The sequence below is a fragment of the Columba livia genome, chromosome 7 (genome assembly GCF_036013475.1).
Source record: "Columba livia isolate bColLiv1 breed racing homer chromosome 7, bColLiv1.pat.W.v2, whole genome shotgun sequence".
NCBI lineage: Eukaryota > Metazoa > Chordata > Aves > Columbiformes > Columbidae > Columba > Columba livia.
The window spans coordinates 41,335,439-41,355,638 of NC_088608.1; the positions used below are offsets into that span (position 1 = coordinate 41,335,439).

Consider the following 20,200-nt stretch of genomic DNA (forward strand, 5'->3'; position numbering starts at 1 on the left):
GGAGAAGGCAACAAGGTCGTACACATGTTGACAGTATCCATTTCACTTGAGAACCTGCAGAGACACAAGCAGAGCCCCTTCCCCAGGTTGTTAGATCAACAGATCCTGACCATTCGTTAGACACAGGCCTCTGAGTCAGAGAGGCTGGCTTCATGCCTCTGGAGAAGTGCCATGGATGAAGAAATTCCTTGACAAACATGGTTATCACAGATCAAATGCTCAATGCGCAGGAGATTCCTGAGATGAACTGGAAATAACTTCTGAAGACACATGGGTAACTTATTACTGCTGACAGAAAAATGATTGAATCTGCTTCTCCAGTGCCACTTTCATCTCCTGGTTCCTCATGCTGTAGATTACGGGGTTCACTGCTGGAGGCAACACTGAGTACAGAAAAGATACCACCAGGTCCAGGCTTGGGGAGGAGATGGAGGGGGGCTTCAGGTAGGAAAACATGGAAGTGCTGATAAACAGGGAGACCACGGCCAGGTGAGGGAGGCACGTGGAAAAGGCTTTGTGCCGTCCCTGCTCAGAGGGGATCCTCAGCACGGCCCTGAAGATCTGCACATAGGACAGTATGATTAATAGAAAACACCCAAATCCTAAAGAGACGCTAACCACCAGAAGCCCAGCTTCCCTGAAATAGGTGTCTGAGCAGGAGAGCTTGAGGATCTGGGGGATTTCACAGAAGAACTGGTCCACAGCATTGCCCTTGCAGAGCGGCAGTGAAAATGTATTGGCCGTGTGCAGCAGAGCATTGAGAAAGCCACTGGCCCAGGCAGCTGCTGCCATGTGCACACAAGCTCTGCTGCCCAGGAGGGTCCCGTAGTGCAGGGGTTTGCAGATGGCAACATAGCGGTCGTAGGACATGATGGTGAGAAGAGAAAGCTCTGCTCCAAAGAAGAAGACGACCATTAAAACTTGGGCAGTGCATTCTTGATAGGAGATGGCTCTGGTGTCCCAGAGGGAATTGGCCATGGACTTGGGGACAGTGGTGGAGATGAAGCCCAGGTCGAGCATGGAGAGGTTGAGGAGGAAGAAGTACATGGGGGTGTGGAGGTGCTGGTCCCAGGCTATGGTGGTGATGATGAGGCCGTTGCCCAGGAGGGCAGCCAGGTAGATGCCCAGGAAGAGCCAGAAGTGCAAGAGCTGCAGCTCCCGTGTGTCTGTGAACGCCAGGAGGAGGAACTGGGTGATGGAGCTGCTGTTGGACATTTGCTGCCCATGGGCATGAGGACAATGTCATAGGAGAAAAAGACAATGACAAGCTACAAAAGAATTCTCTGAGCAAAATCAAAGCCATTTCCCATAGAAGCCCCACTGTCACACACAGACACTTTTCTTTTTCCTGGAGACCGCCTTCAGCTTTGTAGCTGGAGCCCTGGTTGGTGCTTGATAAGCATCTGATGAAGAACTGGCCCTCTACCATGGGTTCCTGATAAGTCAGCCTGACTCTAAAGAAGTGGGCAGGGGAGGTGGCCAGTCCTGGTGTTCAACATTGTCAAGTGCAAACCACTGCTAATGCCGACAGGCCGGTCAGCATCTGCACTCTTTGTGATAAGATACGGGAATGGTAAGGGCAGTTTCAGAGTTCTAGAGTTTTATAGCTTCCACCCAATTTCACCTTGAGAGGGTTCTTGGGTGTCAGAAACCCTTAGCGTTTCTGCTGCACTGGGGGAGAACAGCATGAGTCCTGTGATGCAAGACGTTGTCTGTGGCTTACTGCACAGTGAGACGAGCTGGTCTGTCCCTCTGTCTTGCTCCAGCTGCCCTGGGCTGGCACCTTTCTGAGATGGAGGCTGATCACACTCCCATGTTGACCTGAAAAGCCATCAGGCACTGCTGAGAGCAGAGGGATCCACCTCAGACCATGACATGTCTCACCCTTTGCTAAGGTCTCAGCATCCCAGGTTCAGCCCAGGACACACGTGGCTCATCTCACAAACCTAACAGCATTTTCTCTGTCGCAGTATCTCTGTGACTGTCCTTGGGGTTTCAGATAACACAAGGATTCTGTGGGACAGATTTTTATCCTGGAGTGAAGCTCACAGCTTGGAAGGATGCCTCAAGGAGACAGCCAAGAGTCCTAATGATGGCATTTGATTCAGGGAGATTCAGCTCATTCCCCAGCCCCACAGACTGCATTGCCCACAGCCCCACAGGTCAGAGGAAAGCTGGGACACGTGTTTCCATGGACGCACCTGCAGAAAAGGACCCACAAGATCAGGCTGTGACTCTGCAGCTGAAACTGCCATCCCCAGAGAGCCTGATAGCAAGAACAGGATCACAGCAACAGAACACAGAGCAATGGAGCAAGAAGGAAAATGCGGTGAGGGTGGGTGTGAGAGAGGCCAGGGCAGAGGCAGCCGGGCACTCAGACAGCGTCACCCTTCCCCAGCTGTGCAGCCACCTTCCAGACACCAACCTCACTGGGCAGCTGCTCTCAGCCCCTGTGCTCTGCAGAGGAACTGGAGCTCTGGCTGCACAGGAGCTGCTTCATGCCTTGGAGCCCCTGGCCCTGAGGGCAGAGGCTTTGCTGGGGGGAGAGGGGGCGAGGGGGCTGCTCAGAGTAGGACTCTCCATTGGAGGAGATCAAAGTGAGTTTTCAGAATTCTCCCTCCCTGTGATGGACACTCCCTCGGGACACTCCTACAACATTTCTTGTTTTAGTTTCCTTTCCTTCCCATATCACAACCCTGCATTCTGGAGATTCTCCCCCTGGGAGATATTTTCCTGTGTCCTGTTTTATCCCCGTCAGTGCTCACAGACCCCATCCCACAGACTGTGCACTCACCCTGGCCCTACAGAATCCTGCCTGTTTGCAGGGCACTGCCTGGGCACATACTTCTGTTTGCAGGTCAGAAAAAAGGACATGCCAGATGTTTTGCCTGATATCCAGCCAAGGTAATGCTGGTGTCTCCCACAGGCTGGGGACTGGCTGAAGGCATGTCAGGAACCTCCTAGCAATCCTACTGATCACCCATAGTTACAGTTCAGGAGTCACAAGGACTTGTTTAAAATTAAGAACTCCTTTTCCATTTATGTTTTGCCATTTCCAAAGAGCAGGAAATCTAAAACACAGACTCAGGAAAGTTTCTTATATTGCTGTTAACACTTGTCTTGACCTCCTTTATGAAACCTACTTTTGGAAATATTGTGGGAGTGAGCTGAAGCTCTGAGCAGCCTGAACCAACAAAATATTCCTCAACAGCAGAAGGACCCTTCTATGAAGGCGTCACTTCTTACACCCACAGCTTCTCCCCACAGCACCGTGGGGATTTTCCCGGGCAGGCTGAGCGCTGACCCTGGCAGGCAGCAGAGTCCCTGCCCCAGCACAGCCCTGGGGTGCAGGGACGCTGCTCTGCAGGACAGCCCTGGGCACCCCTGGGTACACATTTACATTCACAACCCACAGCCATCCTTGGGAGAAGGCAGCATTCACATCTTGTCCCTCTGACAGTGCAGGAGGTGATCCCTGCTCTGCAGCACATCCTTTGCCTCTGCATCAGAGTATCTCTGGGCGTTGTACTTACATCTCTTGCAGGCTCTGCAATGTGACAGTTTTCAGAGATTCTACCATGATTTGCAAATGCAATGCCCTGCAGCCACAGACTCAATATCTGTGAAGATTTATCTCCCAGTGAGCTCTCAGCATGCTCCCACCCCAGACTGCATTTCCCCTCTCTCTCTTTGGCTCCTCTCCCCTCGGTGCTGCAGGCAGAGCCCTCATCCCTGCTGCGTGTGCAGAGGAGCTGCTCCTGGGCAGAGCTGTCTCTCTGCAGCGCTGCCGCTTCCATGAGCTCCCTCTGTGTCAGGAGCCCAGCCCAGCTCAGCAGCACAGGAGCAGCACATGATGTCCCTTTCTCTGTCCCCTCTGGGCTCCCTCCGGGTGTCCCTGGGGCTCCAGGGGCACATCCTTTGAAACAACCTGAAGTAATCAGTGATGTTGATTCTCTCTCCTCTGCAGAGACACTTCTTTCCAGCATTGTATTCTTCGTATTAAAAAATAAATTGGCAAGAAAAGAATGTTTTCTTGTCCCATCATTAGACAGGACACCAGGGATGTTACAGCAAAGGATCTAATTTCTTCAAGCTGGGGGAGGAATATCTTCAGTTGAATGAATTTAGACATTTTATTCTGCTTTTATACTCCTAGGTCTAGAGAGACATTCAACAATCTTTTAGCCATGTCATGTCTGTGCTCTGAAACAAAACCTTTGCACATATGGGGTCTTGCACACTTGGTACCAGGTTTCCTTATGATGAGTCAGAGCTGGGCTGGTTCAGCCCAAATGTGAAGGCAATGCCCTCAGCCAGGGACCTGACTGGATTTGCTGGAGACATCAGTGTTGGAGACAGAGCTGTTACATGGATGGAATAAACTGCCAAGGTAGGGTGCTCAGAAGGGAACTCAGAACTCCAGTCTCTGCTGCACTGTAAGGCCTGATGCCTGATGCCTGATGATAAGTACATGCCTAAGAAGTTCAGATAAAGAGTGGTCTTTCAAAATTCAACCTTTTTGTTCCCAGGTGACATGGACATTTCTCATGTGCCTCTCCAGAGAGTGACAGAGGCTGGATCCCTTTTTCAGGAGAAACTCTTTGCTGGAAAGACACAGCTACGGGGTGACTCAACAAGGTTTTGTTGCATTTACTTCAACATCATCAGATCTTATATAGTTGGTGCTTTTCTGTGGTAGCTCCTTCTGCACAGGTGATCATTAAAAGACGACCATTTCATAAGAGATGGATACAAAGGCCCTGTCATGACCAAGAAAGCTCACCATGAGCTCTGGAGGGAGCGAGGAAGATTATAACCAAGCACCAGGAAGAACCAATAAGTTCAAGGCCTCTTCTGAAGAGTAAGAGGCCCTGAGCAGCCGTGACTGGCCATGTGTAGGAGTGGGAGAGAGCGTCAGGGGATGTGAGGTAGAAAAGGGTGATGGCTGATGACTTTAGCAAATCTTTACAACCGTGTCTGAGTCCACAAGTGGAATGTGGTTGATATCTATGGGTGGAGGGGGAATAGGAGAAAGTGTTTTTGGAGGCTTATGGAAAGAAGGCAGGCTTCTCTAGGGCTAATCATATATGGTAGTGACATCAATATGCTGTGGGCATGGCTGTGCCTGGGTGATTGGGCATGGCTGCTGCTGGGGCTCGCAATGCTCAGTCATGGCCCATGAGCTGACCTTACTCTGCTCCCCTCTCACAGTCCCTACACTTCGATGGTCCTCAGGAGTCATCCATGACACTGGAAGAGAAATGACCCTCCTGGAGTGTTGGCCCATTACTGGAGGACAAGAGTGAAAGGTTTGTGAGACACATAGGAGTGCAGGAAGAGAGTGGTCTATGTGTGGCAGTAAATGTGTTAAAGGCAAGAAAAAGACCCGAAGAAGACCATGTGCTGGTCATGCTAATGTGGAATAGACTGATTTGTGTGTGTGTGTGTTTGTTCTTGTTGTTGTTGTTTGGTTGGTGGTTTTTTTTGGTTGTTTTTTTTTTATTATTATTTTTTTTCTTTTATTTTTTCTTTTATTTTTATTTTTTTTAAAATGTATTTATTTTAGGACAGCAGAAGAAAGAACATGTGCCTTTCAGTTCTGGGGCATGGATCCAAATTGAGGATTCAAGCAAGTTTGGGACTGGAATGGCTTAGGTGACTGAGGACCATTGTCAGGTCTATGAAAGAAGCTGGATGGGCTTTGGGGTCCTCACAGGCATTGCCAGCTCCTCAGAAAAACAGAGCCTAGTGGTTAAAGTGACACTTGGCATCAAACCCACACCCAAAACACAGATACACTCACACTGACAACAGGCAGAGCCTTGAGAAACATTTGATTGAAAGGGTCTCCTTTGCCAGACCCTGGGGGTCAGGGCTTGGACTTTCTGATGATAAACCAACATGAAGGGAAGACATGGCATCAGAGCCACCTCTGCATCCATCGCCTTTACCACCTGTAACCAGTGCCTGAGTTTTTGCTTCACCAGCCTCCAGGGACAGGAACTGTTTGTTTCCTTCACAGCTGTGTCAGCGATGGCCCTTTGTGGGATCCCAAACACCCTCAGAAACTTGAGTTTGCTTCTGCCTTTTAATTCATTGGAGGTTTGTTAATTTTTTCAGTATCTGCAGTCAGGGTCATGGCAGCAGAGGGCTCATTAACATCCAAAATACCCTTACAAGCCAAGGCTCTCTGCTGCATTTTCCTAAAGGCTTCAAGTTTGGTGTGGATGATTAGGGAGTTTCCAGGAACAGCCAAACAGAGAGCATTTCCATAATAAATAGCTATAAAGTCAAATTTATTTGATTTCCTTCCCCTTTCCTATGCCCTCACTTCCAGAACAGATGGCATCAGCGATATCTGATTCATATTGACCAGGAGCGTCTCCTGTTAAAGACTGTGTGCTGCCTTTTTGCCCTGGAGCTCCATCAGATCAGATGAGCAACCTCACAAGATAAATGCTGCTTTTCATGGGTACTTGGAGAGATCATTCTTGTGCTTGGAGCAGGCTGTCCTGTAAGGCCTACCAAATTTCCTGAGCTCCTTCAACCTTCAGACCTACTTCCATGTCACCATGTCACCAACTTGGCTGCCATCCCCCAGTATGTCAAAGTCTTCTCCTCTGGAGCCCACCAGCCTGTGCTCTGCTACTGGCCTTCCTCCCTTCCCTCTGGTGCCTGAGACTGCACTGTTTCATGGTCACGGCAGCCAAGGTGGACACTGTTGTTCACGTCCCTCAGCAGCTCTGCCTTGTTTGCCAGTAACAGATCCCTTTGAGCATCTCCCTTGTTGGTCCACCAGGCAGTCATGTTAAGAAGTTGGCCCAAGATCCTCTGGCACCTGCTGCTTTACCTGGCCAGTGAATGTCAGAGCAATTACAGTTCCCCATAGGAACCTGCTCATTGACAGGAGACATCCTCAGGTTACTGACAGAAGATCATTTCCATTTGTTCTCCATGACCAAGTAGTTTGTAACATACAACACGTTGTCACCCTGTACTGGATTTACATAGACTTGGAACTGGGGGTGAGTGTGAGTGTGCTACAGTTGTCGCCTGTCTGAGAAGACAACAGGACTTTGACTGACATCAGACAGAACCGATTTCAGCTGGCTCCAAGATGGACCCACTTCTTGCCAAATCTGAGCCACTCAATGATGTTGGCAGCACCTCTGTGATACTGTATTTGAGAAAGGGTAAAAAACGCTGCACAACAGCAGGTGGGAGAGAGGAGGGAGGAAATGTGAGAGACAAAATGCTGCAGACAACGAGGTCATATTCCATAGGACCCAAGTAGGTCCCTCAGCAGGCCAAAGCTTGCTCTCCTGAAATCCTGCTCTTTGCCTTGTTGTCATCTTCCAGGAGCCTCAACTCTACTTCCTTGTCCCTTGACTGTTGCATCCCTGACCAACTCTTTCTGGCTTGTAAGTCTGAAGTCCCACAGGGCACCTCATCTCATTGACTCTTCAGTCAATCACATCAGGAAGTTCTCACCAATAAACTCCAAAACCCTCCTGGATGGCTGGTACCTTGCAGGTATTGGGATATCTTAGGTCTGCCATGAGGACAGAGCCCTGAAAACACGAGACTTCTTTCATTTGTCTGAAGGAGGCCTCATCTAATTCCTCTTCCTGATCAGTGAGGCAGTAGCTGATGTCCACCCACCACAACATTGCCCATGTTGTTCTGCTCTCTCATGCTGTCTCCTCAGCTTTCAGCTCATATTATCTGTCCCCAGGCAGAGCTCCATGCATTCCTGCTGCTCTCCCACATGAAGGGAAGCTTCTCCTCTGACTGCAGACCTCTGGTATTATGAGAACCAGACCCACAAGACCCTACAGTTTCTCCAGGAGGTGGTATTCATAGTGTCCTGTAACTCCTTGTGCTGTTATCTTGGGAGAGGCACCCTTATCAGCATAAGCCACCTGCATGCAAACATTAACGGCTGAGCAAAAGGAGCTTCAGTCCAGGGAGAGTACAGACCAGGAGAAAATCTGGGATTTACCCATCAGAAAGGTCTGTAGAATTACAACGAGAAATGGCGAGTTCTGTATTGGGACAGGAGAACAACCCCATCCAGGCCAGGACCTGACATGTTGAGGAGTGAACCTGAGGAGAAGGACCTGGGTACTACAAAGGCTGCCACACATGTCAGTGGTGCACTCACCATGAACAAGGCAGCTGCACATGGGGCCGCATTAGGAGGAGCGTGGGCACCCAGCCACTTGGAGTTCTCATCCTATTCGGTTCAGCACTGGTGTGACCCACACACACGGGTGTGCGCCAGTGTGCAGCTTCCCAGTTTGGACAAGTATGGAGAAACTGGAGAGTGCAGGGCACTGCCAAGGCAGGGTTTGGGACATAGTACACACAATGTGGGATGCTGAGGGACCTGGGCTGCTTTGGCTGAGCAGCGCTGGGTAGGATGCAGCAGTGTAGGAGTAGCCTGAGAGTGCTTGAAGGGTGGTTTCAGAGATGGTGGAAGTTTTCTTCATAGTGGGAAAGAGCTTGAGAAAGAAATAATGGCACAAAGTGCAGCTTGGGAGGTCCAGGCTGGCCATGAAGAGAAAGGAATGTGACTGGAAGGGCAGTTCTGTGGTGGAGCAGGTCACCCAGAGGGAGTCAGCATCACCCAAGTCTTTGTGCTTCAAGGAACAGTTGGAGAGGATGGAGAGATATCAGCAAAGGAAGGAAGATGCTCAGACAAGAGCAAGGTGGGGTAGCAGGGGGGATGTCTCCAGCCTGCAGGGAAAGAGGTTCAGGTGATGCCACAGCATAGGACAGGCTGTTGTGGAGATGATCAAGGGATGTAAAAGGGCTGAAAGCCCCCACCAGACATGAGCTCCTTCTCCCCTCCATGAGCACCTCCACACCTCCATGTACTTCTTCCTCCTCACCTCTCCCTCCTCGACTTGGGCTCCATCTCCACCATTGTCCCCAAATCCATGGCCAATTCCCTTTGGGACACCAGGACTATCTCCTATCGAGGATGTGCTACACAGCTCTTTTTTTTTTTTTTTCCTTCCTCTCCTTGATCTCTGTTGAGTATTCCCTTCTCACCATCATGGCCTATGATTGTTATGTTGCCATCTGCCAACCCCTGCACTACGGGACCCTCCTGGGCAGCAGAGCTTGTGTGCACATGGCAGCAGCTGCCTGGGGCAGTGGGTTTCTCAACTGTTTCCTACACATGGTCAATACATTTTCACTACCACTATGCAAGGGCAATGCTGTGGACCAGTTCTTCTGTGAAATCCCAGGTCACCCTTACTGACTTCTCCTCTCCTCCACACTCACACAGGCTAACTCAACTTGTTGCCAATCTCATTGAGAAGCTCCATATATCTGAAATCCGTCTTCACACAGGGGCATCCTCTTGTCCTCATCCTCCTTGCTACACCCTCCAGCAGAGCCTGTATCCCTCCACTGCAGCACCCCAGAAAAACAAGCTGTCCCACCACATCTCACTTAATCCAAAAATGTCACAGTGCTGTGACAGGACAAGGGACACCTCCTGGCAGTACACATTTCGGCTACAGTACCTCAGCTGTTGCACCATGAAAGAGTGTTTGTCTTGGATGTTCACTCAATGCCACACCACCTGGGGTTCACACCATCTAAAGGGACGTGAGATTGTCTTTATGACTCCTCTTATAGTACTAGACCTAAAGAACAACATTTCAAATACCTCAAAGAGTCTGAGGGCCTTTCTTACCAGGATCATAACAGACCAGCACGTCCTCGGGAAAAGCATTCTCTCAGCACTCTTGGATGCAAACCCTCTGGTCCCGAGGTCTGGTAAGGGTGCGGTTTGCTTATGTAACCCCTGGCTTTATCCCCATCCACCACTGGTTGTTCTACTCCAGAGTCCTGCCTGAAAGCACAAAGGCCTGGAAGACCTTGCTGGTGGTAACTGAGGCAAAGACATGAAGTACCTTGGATTTACCTACACCTAGTCTTACTAAATTTAGTAGTGGTCTCACAGAATTTAGGGTTCTTCTTTAGCTGTTGTTGAAGTAGCAATAGCTTATATGGGTGCCCTGGAATTTCTCTTTGAGTTTCAACTGAGTTTTGATATGAACCATCACTGTACTTGAGGATGCTGACCTTGCAGACAAGATGGATACAGGCACACTGTTAAAGTATTTGGTCTTTTCATTGATTGTATCATCAGGAGAGTGAGTAAAGATTCCTGTGTGATCTGCTGCTTGTTTGTGCAATGCCTGATGCTGTTGGGTAGAGAAGAGACAGACCTTGCCTCTCTGATCTCTGATGCCTTGCACTGATTGTATCAACCAACAGCACACAGACAATAAATCCCACCCTGCAATGCTGTCTGGGGCATTTGTGACACAGCTGCCCTGAATGGGAATGGATTTCCTGGAGGTCCTGTGTGGTCCATGCTAGCCTTGGCATCTCATGTAGCTCTATGGGCCTGGATTTGAACATGAAATTGAATATTTGCCCTGAATTCAATGAGGCAATGTGGGGATGAACATGGGACAACTGCCAGTGTAGTCACTGGAGAGCTGGTAAATTCAGCTGATGGACAAGAGAGACACTGAGCTGTCCTAATGGTATAGGACTGCAGTTGTTCATATGAAAATATTTATAAACTGTCGTGAACATAATGAGTAGGAAATGGTTCTTTTGGCCTTTATTGGGACATCAGCTGTCTTTTCACTTGGTCAAAGGAATTTCACACCAAGCTTCACATGTGGAGTGAAGCTAAGATATCATCCCTAAGATATTACCCTGTCTTTATGAACTTCTCCATTATAGCTCGCAGTTACCTGAACATACCATGCACCACGTCTGGACACTCAAATGTCACCAGGTATTTGCATCTGAACATCTCACTCCTGCCTTCCATTTCCATTAATTTGCACTGGAGTTGAGAAAAGAGGCTGACATGCCTATGTTGTTTGTCTATTCCATGCCCACCTGAAAAAAGGAAAGAGGAATCCCACCTCCTGTGGGTTTGTGGCAGAGATGGGAGGGAGCTGAGTCTCCTTCAAATTCTGGGAATAGAAATGCAGGATGGGATTCCTCCATTGAGTCTGCTGAATTCCTTCCCTCAGCAGGGGTAAAGGAGATCCCTCCCTTTCTCTGTCTGTCTGTACCATGTAATAATAAACCAAAAAAGGATGATATTTAGAGGTAACTTTGTCTCTGAGAGGGGAAATCCAGGTTCCAGTATAGGTTGGGAAATTACATATTAGAGAGCAGTGTAGGGGAAAGGGACGTGGGGGTCCTGGTGGACAACAGGATGACCATGAGCCAGCACTGGGCCCTTGTGGCCAGGAAGGCCAATGGCATCCTGGGGTGTATTAGAAGGGGGGTGGTTAGTAGATCGAGAGAGGTCCTCCTTCCCCTCTACTCCGCCCTGGTGAGACCACATCTGGAATATTGTGTCCAGTTCTGGGCCCCTCAGTTCCAGAAGGACAGGGAACTGCTGGAGAGGGTCCAGCGTAGGGCAACGAAGATGATTAAGGGAGTGGAGCATCTCCCTTATGAAGAAAGGCTGAGGGAGCTGGGTCTCTTTAGTTTGGAGAAGAGGAGACTGAGAGGTGACCTTATTAATGTTTATAAATATATAAAGGGTGAGTGCCATGAGGATGGAGCCAGGCTCTTCTCGGTGGCAACCAATGATAGGACAAGGGGTAATGGGACCAAGCTGGAACACAAGAGGTTCCACTTAAATTTGAGAAGAAACTTCTTCTCAGTAAGGGTGACAGAGCACTGGAACAGTCTGCCCAGGGAGGTTGTAGAGTCTCCTTCTCTGAAGACATTCAAAACCCACCTGGACATGTTCCTGTGCGACCTCACCTAAACATTCCTGCTCCAGCAGGGGGATTGGACTAGATGATCTTTTGAGGTCCCTTCCAATCCCAAACATACTGTGATACTGTGATACTGTGAAATCACACTTCTAGAATTGTGTGTCTGGCCAGCTGAGAGAGGAAGCAACAGTGATGACTTCAGACAGTTTCACAGCAGGTTCTTCCCCAGCAACACCTGGAGGGAGCCCAGAGGGGACAGAGAAAGTGCCCCCTTGTGCTGCTCCTGTGCTGCTGAGCTGGGCTGGGCTCCTGGCACAGAGGGAGCTCATGGCAGCGGCAGCGCTGCAGAGAGACAGCTCTGCCCAGGAGCAGCTCCTCTGCACACACAGCAGGGATGAGGGCTCTGCCTGCAGCACCGAGGGCAGAGGAGCCAGGCAGAGAGAGGTTAAAGGCAGTCTGGGGTGGGAAGAAAGAGAGGACCTCACTTGCAGAAATATCTTCACAACTCTTAGCATGGTAAGTCTCCTGCTCCAGGGCAATGCAGCAATTCCTGGAAAGATGTTCTAAAGCTGGCATGTCCTACATCCTATTGGATCTGTCAGGAGCCTTGCCGTTTCTCCTCCAGCATGGAGCATGTAGTTGGACCATGACTTTTCTGCTGCACCTTCAGAAGGACAGGATGGCTGCTTTCTCCCATGGATAGCTACAGATTGCGAAGATGTGTGTGCAGCCAGGGGTGCCCAGGGCTGTCCTGCAGAGCAGGGTCTCTGCACCCCAGGGCTGTGCCGGGACAGGGACTCTGCCACCTGCCAGGGTCAGCGCTCAGCCTGCCCGGGGAGATCCCAACAACACTGTGAGGACTCCTGGCAGAAGAAGGTCCTCCTGTTCTCAGGAGTGTGTTGTACTGATCAGGGCTGCTCAGAGATCCAGATCACGGCAGGACATTTCTGAGGGCACTTATCACAGGGAAGGTAAAGGCAGGGATTACTGAAATGCTAAGGAGCTTTTCTGAGTCTGTGTTTTCAATTTGCTTCCCTTGTGGAATGGGAGAAGAAAAAAGAAAAAGGAGCTCTCATGCTTCAACAACTTACTGACACTGCTGAGCCGTAAACTTAAGTGGCCTTCAGCCACTCCTCTACCTACGGACAGCACCAGCATCACCTTTGCTGGACCCACCAGTGTTGTTCTGACATGCCATTTTTCCAACCTACAAATAGGAGCATGTCCCCAGGCAGAGCCCTGCAAACAGCCAGGTCTCTGTAGGGCCAGGGTGAGGGAACAGAGGTTGGGATGGGATCTGAGGGTGCTGACAGAGAAAAGACATGGGACAGGGAAACACCTCCCAGGAGGACAACCTCCAGACAGCAGGGATATGATCTAGAAAGGAGAGGAAAACAAAACAAGAAATGCTGTAGGAGGGAGAACACAGAAAGCTCTGTATGATCCTCCTGCAGTGCAGACCCCTCCTCTGAGCAGCCCCCTCACCCCCTCTCCCCCCAGCAAAGCCTCTGCCCTCAGGGCCGGGGCTCCAAGGCATGAAGCAGCTCCTGTGCAGCCAGAGCTCCAGTTCCTCTGCAGAGGACAGGGGCTGAGAGCAGCTGCCCAGCAAGGTTGGTGTCTGGAAGGTGGCTGCACAGCTGGGGAAGGGTGATGCTGTCTGAGCGCCCGGCTGCCTCTGCCCTGGCCTCTCTCACACCCACCCTCACCGCATTTTCCTTCTTGCTCCACTGCTCTGTGTTCTGTTGCTGTGATCCTGTTCTTGCTGTCAGGCTCTCTGGGGATGGGAGTTTCAGCTGCAGAGTCACAGCCTGATCTTGTGGGTCCTTTCCTGCAGGTGTGTCCATGGGAACACGTGTCCCAGCTTTATCTGATCTGTGGGGCTGTGGGCAATCTGGGCCCCTCAGTTCCAGAAAGACAGGGAACTGCTGGAGAGGGTCCAGCGCAGGGCAACGAAGATGATTAAGGGAGTGGAGCATCTCCCATGTGAGGAAAGGCTGAGGGAGCTGGCTCTCTTTAGTTTGGAGAAGAGGAGACTGAGGGGTGACTCATTAATGTTTACAGATATATAAAAGGTGAGTGTCAGGAGGATGGAGCCAGGCTCTACTCAGTGACAACCAATGATAGGACAAGGGGTAATGGTTGCAAGCTGGAACACAAGAGGTTCCACTTAAATTTGAGAAGAAACTTGTTCCTGGTGAGGGTGGCAGAGCCTGGCCCAGGCTGCCCAGGGAGGTTGTGGAGTCTCCTTCTGTGCAGACATTCCAACCCGCCTGGACACCTTCCTGTGTAACCTCATCTGGGTGTTCCTGCTCCGGCAGGGGACTTGGACTAGATGATCTTTCGAGGTCCCTTCCAGTCCCTGACATTCTGTGATTCTGTGATTCTGTGAGCTGAATCTCCCTTAATCAAATGGACACTTGTTTATCTCCTTGAGTTTTTCTTCCAAGCTGTGAGATTCTCTCCAGGATGCAAACCTGTCCTACAGCATCTTTGTGTTATCTGAATGCCACAAAGAGACCGTTGCATGGGGAACCGTTGAAAGAGAAGTCATTGGCAATTTAAGGCAATCCTAGGCTGTTCCCCCCAAAATAAAAACAAAAACCAAACAATCAACCAAAAAAGCCAAACCAGGAAAAAAGAAACAAACCACAACAACAAACAAACAAACCAAACAAAACACCAAAAAACCCAAATCACAACACCAACCCCAAAATGACTTCTCTTTCTTTGGAATAATTTCATTCAGATCCATATTGTGATATCAGGTCTATGTTGCTGAGGCCACTGTCTTTGAAGGGGCAGAAGTCTTTCTCCTTCACATTGCTCTAAGCCTGAACACAGGTGAGCCCTTAGGGACAGAAGGGCTCCCTGCACACTACTGCAGCATCAGGAAAGCTGGTCTGCACACGAGTCACCAGGCACGTGTCCTGTGCTTACACCTCTCTTCGTTGGAGAATTATCTGCCTAACAACATACTTGAGGAAGAAAATGGACTTTTGTGAGTGTGGAAAAGTCCAGATTCAAAGTCCATTTCTCCAAACTGTTTTCTCTTTCCCTGGGCAGCTGAGCAGAGAGGGATGCAGAAGGGTGGGGTAGCTCTCGGCTGCCTGGAGCTGTCAATGCCAGGAACCATTTCTTTGTCCCCGTGTCTCATTCCTGCCAGTGTCACAGACCCCAACCCACTCACGATGTGCTCAGGTCTGCTCACACCTCCTGGTAGCTGAGCAGTGCCCAGGGGCATTTCCCTGTTTGCAGGTACTGAGGAGTAGATCAGATAAAGCCTGATGATGCCAGAAAAGGTGATGCTGGTGTTGTGGGTAGAGAAGTGGGTGAAGGGACTTCGTGAGGTTTCTGGTTGATCTCCCACTGTAACACTTCTGTGACTTCTTCCAACTTGACAATTCTTTTCCTTTTTATCTTAGAAGAAAGATGAGACTACAGACCACGAAATGGTCTTCACCTTTACGGTAGCCCATGCCTTGACTTTTATTTTGAAATGCTACCTCTGCTGATGTTCTGGGGGTGATCTGGAGCTCCTACCCACACAGCACCCTCTTGAAAGCAGCAGGACCCTTCTCTGACAGTGGTATCCCCTTCCACCCACAGCTTCTCCCCACAGCACCATGGGGATCTCCCTGGGCAGGCTGAGCGCTGACCCTGGCAGGTGGCAGAGTCCCTGTCCCAGCACAGCCCTGGGGTGCAGGGACCCTACTCTGCAGGACAGCCCTGGGCACCCCTGGGTGCTGTCCCAGCTCACACCCTGACGCTGGGAGAAGGCAGCTGTTGTGTCCTGTCCATGCAGGGGATCCCTGCTGAGGAGCCCATCCTTCTCCTCCACACCAGCCGTGGGATGTGCCAGCTCTGGGAGACAATTGCAGGATATTCATCCGCACCGCCCTGCACCCAGAGACTTACAGCATTAAGGACTGTGAAGGTTTCTCCTCCACTGAGCTCTCAGCTGTCTCACCATCTCAGACTGCCTTCAACCTCTCTCTGCCTGGCTCCTCCGCCCTCGGTGCTGCAGGCAGAGCCCTCATCCCTGCTGTGTGTGCAGAGGAGCTGCTCCTGGGCAGAGCTGTCTCTCTGCAGCGCTGCCACTTCCATGAGCTCCCTCTGTGCCAGGAGCCCAGCTCAGCTCAGCAGCAAAGGACTCACAAAGACAATACTTTCTCTGTCCCCTGTGGGCTCCCTTGAGATGCCCTTAGAGCTCCAAGGGCTGACAGCTCCTGAAACGCAGCAGAGACTTTCCAGGGTAATGTGCTTTGAAGTCATCTCCAGTAATCATGGGCAATCCCTCACTAAAGTGTGGGCAGACACTGATTCCTGCAGCATGGTTTGTCATACCAGAGCATGGTTGACTGCAAGGTGTAACTGTTCCCCATTACTCTACCATAACAAAAAGACACACAGACAGGGAAAGGGAGGGGTTGGCTTCACCTGTGCAAGGCCAGGATTCAGCCCAGGCAACACAGGCATCTCCTTCCAAGCTGGAAGCCCTTGGGCTGAACTGGGATCCAGCTCCCCCCATGCACACCACACCCTCCCCGGAATCCTCTTGGTTCAGCTCAGAAGTGCAGGAAAGGGTTGTCTGCATGTGAGCACCAGCTCTGAGCCCCTGGTCTTTATTCTGTGGGAACTCAGGCGCTCAGGCACAGCCCCTTGGTGATGACTGAGGGGCCAGTGGTGGTCCAAGATGTGGGCAATGTTTGTGAGCTCTGATGGAAAATTATGAGAATTCCCTCATTCTTCCTGAGTATCAGCTGAAGGTCAAAGGGGGAAGGGGGACATCCTTTGCCACCTACAATGACACCAGCCACTGATGTGCCTTTGTCAAATATCCCCATGGAGTATACAGAGCTGTTGAGCTGACCAAATGGAGGACTGTGCCAACAGAGACACAGATCTTTCTCTATCCTCAGTGCTCACTAGAGCTCCAGTCACTGCAAAGCTCAATCACATCCACATCTCTGCACTGAACACATCAGGGCTCTCATTTAATGGCATATAAAGAAGCCTCCAGTGCCATGCCAGATGGCTGAGGTGACAAACACAGCCGCACTCACCAGGCAAACACAGCACAGGTTGCATCCAGTTGATAACGCTTTGTGTCTGTTGCTTCTTCCTTCTGCTTCTCTTCCTGTGCATCAGCATGGGGTTCCTCCCACAGGCACCTCTCCAACATGGGTCCTTCCCATTTGCTGCAGTTCTTCACAAACTACTCCAGCGTGGTCCTTTCCTTCAGTGCAGTCCTTCAGGAACAGACTGATCCAGCATGTGCCCCCCACAGGGTCACAGTTCTTGCCAGAAAACCTGCTTCTGTGTGGGCTGCTCTCAACAGACTGCAGTTGCTCCTAGAAGCCTGCTCCTGCTTGGTCTGTCCACGGGGTTTAAAGCTTACTTCAGGGCACATCTACCTGCTCCAGTGTGGGGTCTTCTGAGGGTTGCAGTGTCAGTTATCTGCTCCATCACACACCTCTGCCTGACGCAAGGGCTAACCTCCTTCACCATGGTCTTTATCATGAACTGCTGGGAAATCTCTGCTCTGGCACCTGCAGCACATCCTCCTCCTCCTTCTTCACTGACCTTGGTGCCTGCAGACTTGTTTCTCTCACATTTCCTCTCTCCTCTCTCCCTCCCACTGTTGTGCAGCATTTTTTACCCTTCCTCAAATACAATAACACAGAGGTGCCGCCAACATCACTGAGAAGCTCAGATTTAGCAAGGAGTGGAGTCCATCTTGGGGCCAGCTGAAATTTTCTCTGTCTGATGTCCGTCCAACTCCTGTTGTCTTCTCAGAGAGTTGATAACTGCAGAACACTCACCCCCAGAACAATCACCCCCCAGTTCCAAGACTTTGCCATGTAAATCCGATAGAGGGCGACAAAGTGTTGGATGTTACAAACTACTTGGTCATGGAAAACAAGTGGAAAAGATCTTCTGTCAGCAACATGAGGATGTCTCCTGTCAATGAGCAGGTTCCTATGGGGAACTGTAATTGCTCTGACATTCACTGGCCAGGTAAAGCATCAGGTGCCAACAGTTCAGAGGATCTTGGGCCAACTTCTTAACACAGCTGCCTGATGGGCCAATAAGGGTGATGTTCACTGGATCTGGAATTGGCAAACAAGGAAGAACTTTTGAGGAATATGAACATCAGTGTCCACCTTGGCTGTCATGACCAGGAAACAGTGGGGTCCCTGGCACCAGAGAGGAGGGAGGAAGGCCAGCAGCAGAGCATGGACTGGTGGACTCCAGAGGAGAAGACTTTGTCATACTGGGGGATGGAGACTGATAGAGGTGGTGTCATGGAAGTAGGTCTGAAGGGTGAAGAAGCTCAGGAAATCTGAGAAGCCTTACAGGACAGCCTGCTCCAAGCACAAGAATGATCTCTCCAAATACCCATGCAAAGAAGAATTTATCTCATGAGGCTGCTTGTCTGATCTGATGGAGCTCCAGGGCAAAAAGGCAGCACATGGGAGGTGGAAGCTGCAAAGGAAGAATTTAGAAACCTTGTCCATGGATGTGGGGATGATGCCAGAGCTCCTCTGGGTGTGGTCACTGCAGGGGAGGGTGAGCGCAGCAAGAGGAGCTGAAACTGCTTCTCTCACAGTAAAAGAATAGACAGGGAGAACATGGGCCTGCTGCTGAGTAGAATCAGACAGGACTGAGGTACTTCGTGGCTTCTTTGCCTCCATCTTCACCAGCAGTGTCTCCTGGGTCTTTGTTCCTGAAGGCAAGAGCATGGAGAACACCCTGGAGTGGATGGGGCTCAAGTCAGGGGTGACTTGAGAAAACTCAGATACCATTACAAAAAAGGAGATGGGTTATTTGACCAACTCCCTGAACACAAGTATCAGTAAGATGTGGCATCTGAGATTCCCAGGAGCACCCACCTCTTGGTCCAGAGGATTGTGACTCCTCTCGAGGTGTACTGGCCTGTCTCTTCACTCACATGGTGCTTCAAGGAACCTGCTTTTCTGACATGTTCAGTCTTTATCAGGAGATGCTCCTGGTCAATATGAATTTAACATTCCTGATGCCACCTGTTCTGTAAATGAGGGCAGGGGGAGGGGGAAGGAAATAGAAGAAATTTTATTTTATAGCTATTTATTATGGAAATGCTCTCTGTTTGGCTATTCTTGAAAACTCCCTAATCATCCACACCAGACTTGAAGCCTTCAGCAAAATGCTTCAGAGAGCCTTGGCTTGTAAGGGTATTTTGGATGTTGATGAGCCCTCTGCTGCCATGAACCTGAACTGCAGATACTGAAAAAATGAACAAAGCTCTAAGGGAGTGAAAGGCAGAAGCAAAACCTGAGTTTCTGAGGGTGTTTGGGGCCCCACAAAGGGCCATCACTGACACAGCTGTGAAGGAAACAAACAGTCCCTGTCCCTGGAGGCTGGTGAAGCAAAAACCTGGACTCACTGGTTACAGGCAGTAAAGGCAACGTGGAGGTGGCTCTGATGCCATGTCTTCCCTTCATGTTGGTTTATCATCAGAAAGTCCAAGCCCTGACCCCCAGGCTCTGGCAAAGGATACCCTTTCAATCAAATGTTTCTCAAGGCTCTGCCTGTTGTCAGTGTGAGTGTCTCTGTGTTTTGGGTGTGGGTTTGATGCCAAGTGTTGTCACTTTAACCACAAGGCTCTGTTTTCCTGAGGAGCTGGCAATGCCTGTGAGAACCCCAAAACCCATCCAGCTTGTTTCATCGACCCAACAATGGTCCTCAATCACCTAAGCTGTCTGTCGAGGGTTTAGACTGCGGGGTGACAATAAAACCCTGGCAGATGTATTGTTAACCTCCTCTCCCCTCTCTTCCTCCTTCCCACTCAGGACAGGCGATTGGGAGGGACAGAAGGACAGAGAGAAGAGAGTTGGAAAAATTAACAATGTTTTACTAATGCTACTAATAAGAATAGAGAAAATAACAAAAAATATACAAAACCAATCTTGAAAGTCCCAGCAACTGCAGAGCCGGCAACCAACGTCCTGGACTGGACTCTGAAGCCAACCGGAGCTGGATTCAGCCTGTCACTAGGCCTCAGTTCGTAGGGACAACTCGCAAGATCCTCTCCTAATGTCGCCATAATGAAAAGGGATGAGATCCTCGTGATCTCCCACTTTTATATGAAGCATTCACGTGAATGGGATGTTATACACAGTTGGTCAGTTTCTTGGTCACTTGTTTCTCGTTGCCCCTCTCGCGAGATGTCCATCCGTGCTTATCAATAAGTTTGCATTCCATTGCTAGGTTTACCAAAACATGTATCTGGTTCTCCAGGAAAATGCAGCTGATATGAAGCTTTAGCTGACAGGCAAATTCACTAAAAGAGAAACTTGTTTTTTAACAAAACCAGGACACTCTCCCAGTCCCAAACTTGCTTGAATCCTCAGTTTGGATCCATGGCCTAGCACCAAATT

The 20,200-nt window shown here is 50.1% G+C and overlaps 1 protein-coding gene across 1 annotated transcript; it reads right to left on the reverse strand.

Moving 5' to 3' along the window:
• Positions 1-282: 282 nt before the first annotated feature.
• LOC135579966 (olfactory receptor 14C36-like) lies at positions 283-1,215 on the reverse strand. Its single transcript, XM_065070020.1, has one exon. The coding sequence runs from the start codon at positions 1,213-1,215 to the stop codon at positions 283-285; it is 933 nt and encodes a 310-aa protein (XP_064926092.1).
• Between the last annotated feature and the right edge of the window lie 18,985 nt (positions 1,216-20,200).